We start from the raw sequence: 5,474 nt of genomic DNA on the forward strand, positions 1-5,474 counted from the left end.
AATTCTAGGAGATGTCCTCAGTGTCTAATGAACCCCAGTCTTACCCTTGTGCCCTCTGGTCCCTTCTAGGTCACAATCTTAGTGTCACCAAGCACTAGACTGAGCCTCTCTCACTGAGAGAGTTCTAGAACATGTCCTCAGTATGTAACAACCCCCATTCTTATTCTCACCCCCTCTGGTGCATTTTAGGCCACAGTCTCAGTGGCCCAGCTCTAAGCTGAAACTTTTCATCCCCCAGCAGGTTCTGACGCTTTCTCAGTCTCTCACATCACCCTCTTCTTCTCTCATGGGTTCTAGGCCACTTTCATGGTGTTCCAAGCCTTGGCCCAATACCAGAGGGATGTCCCTGACCATGAGGATCTGAATCTGGATGTGTCCATTGACTTGCCCAGCCGCGGCTCTGCAGTCACGCACCGCATCTTCTGGGAATCCGCTAGCCTCTTGCGATCAGAAACGGTACAGCTGCTTGGCCAAACCCTCCTCGCTCTCATCCTCCAGCCAGTCAGAGTCTGCAGGAGGCAGGAGGGAGGGCAGGTGACCATTGCAGCCAGGGGAAGGCTTGGCTCCCGACACCTTCTCTTCTCTCCCCACTCCCTGCAGACCAAGGAAAATGAGGACTTCACATTAACAGCTAAAGGGAAAGGACAAGGCACCTTGTCGGTAAGGACTGGAGCCCACACCTGCTTTGCTCACCACCTTCTCTCAGCCCCTCTGGCCCAGAGGGACCATCTCCTTCCCAAGTCAAGTTTGCTGACACCTCATCTCCCCTCCCATCTCTCCAGGTGGTGACAATGTACCAGGCCAAGATCAAAGGCAGAACCTCTTGCAATAAGTTCAGTCTCAAGGTTAACCTGCGACCAGCCCCTGAAGGTAGAAGGAATAAAGACCCTATCTGTCACCCTTCCCCCACTGCCATTCTAGTGTCTGCCCTGCTCCTGAATCAGGACCCAGCCCTCCATCCTTCTGTCTTCTATGTTTCTAGTGAAGAAGCCTCAGGACGCCAAGAGCACCATGTTACTCAACATCTGTACCAGGTAAGACATGGGTCACTGGGGTTCATCTCGCTCATCCCTCTGTCTCTAGCAAGACTTCCTGTAAATAATATCCGAGGTACCTACTATTCTCTGAGAATGTTTTGTGTGCTTAGTACTGTGCTGAGCATACTCCAGAAGTTAGACAGCATTGCATGGTGGTGTGAGACTAGCCGTGACCTCATAAGCTGAGACTGAAAAGTGATGTTGATAATCAACAAAGAGGATTACAACTGTTACAGGAATTTTCCATTATTTTATTTTTAATTTTTTTTATTGATTTCAGAGAGGAAGGGAGAGGGGGAGAGAGATAGAAACATCAATGATTAGAATCATTGATTGGTTGCCTCCTGTACACCTCCTACTAGGGATGGAGCCCTCAACCAGGGCATGTGCCCTGACCAGGAATCGAACTGTGACTTGGTTGAGCCACACTGGCTGGGCTTACATTATTTATTTTTATCACAACATTGAAAACTCTCATATTTCCAGTTATAAAAGTATAGAGTAGTGAAAAGTATAGTTAAGACGAGTTTTTTTTTTAGTGCATTGTAATTTAAAATGTCAGAATATTGTGCCCTAGCCAGTTTGGCTCAGTGGATAGAGCTTTGGCCTAAGGCAGTGATGGTGAACCTTTTGAGCTCGGCGTATCAGCATTTTGAAAAACCCTAACTTAACTCTGGTGCTGTGTCATATACATAAATTTTTTGATATTTGCAACCATAGTAAAACAAAGATTTATATTTTTGATATTTATTTTATATATTTAAATGCCATTTAACAAAGAAAAATCAACCAAAAAAATGAGTTCGCCTGTCACCTCTGACACGTGTGTCATAGGTTCGCCATCACTGCCCTGCACCATCAGTACCACTCCCGGTCCCAACTTCGATTCGGACCAAGGGCACATGCCTGGATTGCAGGCTCAATCCCCCCAGTAGGAGGCATGCAGGAGGCAACCAATCAATTATTCTCTCTCATCATTGATATTTCTATCATTCTATATCTCTCCTTTCCTCTCTGAAATCAATTAAAAAGTAACACATCAGAACATTGAGATTGAAGTTGGTTTTGATTTTTTCTAAAGCACTTATCCAAAGCCTTGTGGTTTGAACAGTGCCTCCTTTCTTCTCTGTAGCACTTATGATATGGAGCCAGCATCTGTTTTATGACGCTGTGATGTGTCATGTTCCTTCTAAGTTTAGGTCAACTTCCCACATGTAATCCTCTGAACTTTCGATGTCATGAGGTATTTAAGAGTTCCTTCACCATGATGTGTTTTGCCAGTGTCACCTCCTCTGGGACATCATTTTTGGCCACAACCACTTTCTTCATTTATGTTGATGCCCTGCCTTCACTAAGTGTCTCTGGCCCCATGATGGTCTCTCCAAGGGCAGCAGGTCCATAGTCACACCATCTGATGTTTCTTCTCTGGCTCCATTTAGGTGCTGCTGAAATTTCACTCCCAGTGTTACCACTCTCATTTCTGTGCTGCACTTTCATCTTTGCTGGCGATTCCCTTTCAATGATCCATTTTGGTAAAATCTCACATGGTGTTTTTTTTACTGAGAGAGAAGGAAGTAACAGAACCACACACGTGGCTTGAATGACGGGTGCTCGGTGACCCATCACTGACAGACTTTGAAATAAGTGACGTGATTGGTCATTGATTGTAATGCTCATTTGTTTACATAGTGATGGGTGGACTGAAGAGCTGGCAACTAGATTTGTCCATTAGGCGTTTGCTCATTAATATATTGTGGTACTGGATTTAAACCGTGTTGCTGAGGGGCTGGTGTTATTGAACTAGACCGTGATAATGGAATCTTGCAAAGTGAGACCTGCCTGTACTTTTGTCTTCATTTTGTAGAAGAACTGAGGCTCGAAGAGGTGAAGTGACTCATCAAATGTCACATAGAGTTGGGATGTGAACCCATGTAGTTGGGCTTCAGAGGCTGAGCAGTTAGTCGCCTTAACCATTACACACCTTTCCTTTATTCCCCTTGGGGAGTGTTTCCTAAGATCTGACATCCTCTATGCTGCTGTGTGGGAACCAGAAGCCTCACTCACTGATCAGACCCCCTTGTCCAGGCACTGACCCCTAGGGCTAACCCTCTCTCCCTGCCCCATCCAGGTACCTGGGAGACCACGATGCCACTATGTCCATCCTGGATATATCCATGATGACTGGCTTTGCTCCTGACACTGCTGACCTCAAGCAGGTGTGAAAATCCTGGGCTCAGGGGCTAGGATTGGTGGGAAGGAGCCTGGGGCCTGGCAGAGGCTGAGGGAAGGAAAGGATTTTCACAAGCTCTTCCCTTCTCCAGCTGGCCAGTGACACTGACAGTTACATATCAAAGTTTGAGTTGGACAACAAGGCCTTCTCCAACAAGAACACCCTCATCATCTACCTGGATGACGGCTTCCACTGGGACCTTGACTCATACGTGGCTGGCCTTTTCCTTCTCTATTGGTCTTTGTCTTAGAGTCCTCTCTTGATCCATTCCTTCTAGAAGAAAAGAGGATTGATAGTGCATGAGATGGGTTTTTAAGTTTTGTTTTTCATTTTCATTTTTGTACTTTTAATTTTTTATGGAATCCTAACCCTACAGAGCAATTATAAAGCAGTATAAAAAGTTCCATACACCCTTTACCCAGATTCATTAAATATTAGCAATTTCCTCCAAATATACATGTCTATCACATATACATACATATCTGTCTGTCTTCCTTCCTTTTTTTTTCTTTCTCATTTATTTTCCCAGCCTTATTGAGATATAATTGGCATATAACACTGTGTAAGTTTATGGTATACAATGCAATGATTGGATATATGTATATTGGAAAATGATGACCACAGTAAGGTTAGTTAGCACATGTACCACCTCATAGTTTTAACGTGTGTGTGTGTGTGTGTGTGTGTGTGTGTGTGGTGAGAACTTTTAAGATTTACTATATTAGCAGCTTTCAAATATGCAGTGCAGTATTGATAACCATGGGATGTTTTTAGGGGCACAGATAGCAATCCGTTGGCCAGAATTCAATTTCATGGTCACACCAAATGGAAAGGGAGGCTGAGAAGTGTAATCTTGCCATGAGCCTTGGAGAAAAAGAAAATAGATTTGTTGACTTGCTCATTAATCTTTGCCACTTCTCCCCTCCCCTCCCCACCGCCATGCTCTCCACACAGATCACTCCTCCTTGGTCCCCTATTTCTCCTCATGCTGGACTCCCTCCCACTGACTCACCTCCTCCTCTTCCCAGATCTCACACGATCAAGAGGACTGTATATCCTTCAAAGTTCACCAGTACTTTAATGTGGGGCTCATCCAGCCAGGAGCAGTCAAGGTGTACTCTTATTACAACCTGGGTGAGCAGCCAACCTCGGGCCTGGGGTCTGAGGGTCCCAAGGTTCTATAAGATGGGGGTCCCAGGGCTTGGTGATTGAGGACCTGGGAGTACCAGGGTTCAGGAACTAGCATCCGCAGGTCTGAGGGACTGGAGTTGGGAACCTGAGCCCCACAGGCATGGTCTTGGGTGGAGGCCTTAGCTCTCTGACACCTCCCACCCCTCTGCCCACAGATGAGTCTTGTACCCGGTTCTACCACCCGGAGAAGGAAGATGGATTGCTGAGCAAAATCTGCCACAATGAAATATGCCGCTGTGCTGAGGGTGGGTACACAGGAGCCAGGAAGTGGAAAGCCACGCCCACTTGATACCCCGCCCCCAACAGTCTCCCCTTCCTTGGTGGTGATGCAAGGGGCCCCAAAAGCCCACACCTAGGGGACACCAAGAGGGATGGGTCTAGGGCTGACCACACCCATGGGTGGCAGGCCCTGGGTGAGAAGTGGAGCTTAGGTCATGTCCCCTGCCCACCCACCCCGCAGAGAGCTGCTTCATGCACCAATCAGATGACCAGGTCACCCCAGATGACCGGCTGGACAAGGCCTGTGAGCCGGGAGTGGACTATGGTAAGGAAGGGTGGGGAGACACATGTGCATGTGTGATTGTGTGTGAGTGATGGTGTGTGTGGCTGTGGTTGTGTGGGTGAGACTATGTGATGGCAGGTGTGGTCATGGTTGTGTGTGTGACTGACTGTGAGTGGCCACAGGTCCATGTGTTTCAGGCTATGGTTGTGGGTGACTAGTGTGTGTGTTATTAGAGGCCATGCTTGCTGGGGAACCATGGTTATGACTGGGCTGGGTATATGCAAGAGTGTGAACAAAGGTGTTTGTGAGTAAATGTGGCTGTGTATGTCTGAGAGTGTGGTTGTAAACAGCCATGATTGTGTGAGATGGTGACAGTGGATAGGCATAGCTGTCCCTTTGTATACCATGAGTTGTGAGTGGCTACAACTGTGTGCAAGGCTGTAGGTGACTATGTGTGAGATGGTGTTGTGAGTGACTGTGACCATATGTGGCTGTGTGTAAGAGATGGTGGTTG

The 5,474-nt window shown here is 46.9% G+C and overlaps 2 protein-coding genes across 2 annotated transcripts; both read left to right on the forward strand.

The window, feature by feature from the left end:
• Positions 1 to 279: 279 nt before the first annotated feature.
• On the forward strand, positions 280 to 4,136 carry LOC102259676 (complement C3 alpha chain). The gene is made up of 6 exons (XM_005862852.2): positions 280 to 456; positions 601 to 660; positions 783 to 870; positions 983 to 1,034; positions 3,166 to 3,253; positions 3,359 to 4,136. The coding sequence occupies exons 1-6, from the start codon at positions 307 to 309 to the stop codon at positions 3,515 to 3,517; spliced, it is 597 nt and encodes a 198-aa protein (XP_005862914.1). The 5' UTR covers positions 280 to 306; the 3' UTR covers positions 3,518 to 4,136.
• Positions 4,137 to 4,274: 138 nt separating this feature from the next.
• LOC106725511 (complement C3 alpha chain-like) lies at positions 4,275 to 5,067 on the forward strand (the record flags this gene model as incomplete). The annotated part of the gene is made up of 3 exons (XM_014536917.1): positions 4,275 to 4,401; positions 4,614 to 4,703; positions 4,919 to 5,067. Coding segments are annotated over 3 exons (351 nt in total), but the record flags the coding sequence as incomplete, so codon positions are not given.
• Positions 5,068 to 5,474: the final 407 nt, after the last annotated feature.

This window comes from Myotis brandtii, unplaced genomic scaffold, assembly GCF_000412655.1.
Source record: "Myotis brandtii unplaced genomic scaffold, ASM41265v1 scaffold16839, whole genome shotgun sequence".
Classification (NCBI taxonomy): Eukaryota; Metazoa; Chordata; class Mammalia; order Chiroptera; family Vespertilionidae; genus Myotis; species Myotis brandtii.

Bases quoted from the DNA above. Each gene is read 5' to 3' on its own strand.
- LOC102259676 (XM_005862852.2), top strand. From the start codon at position 307: ATGGTGTTCCAAGCCTTGGCCCAATACCAGAGGGATGTCCCTGACCAT. The intron at 457-600 runs GTACAGCTGCTT...CACTCCCTGCAG, and splicing joins GCCTCTTGCGATCAGAAACG to ACCAAGGAAAATGAGGACTT. The intron at 871-982 runs GTAGAAGGAATA...CTATGTTTCTAG, and splicing joins CCTGCGACCAGCCCCTGAAG to TGAAGAAGCCTCAGGACGCC.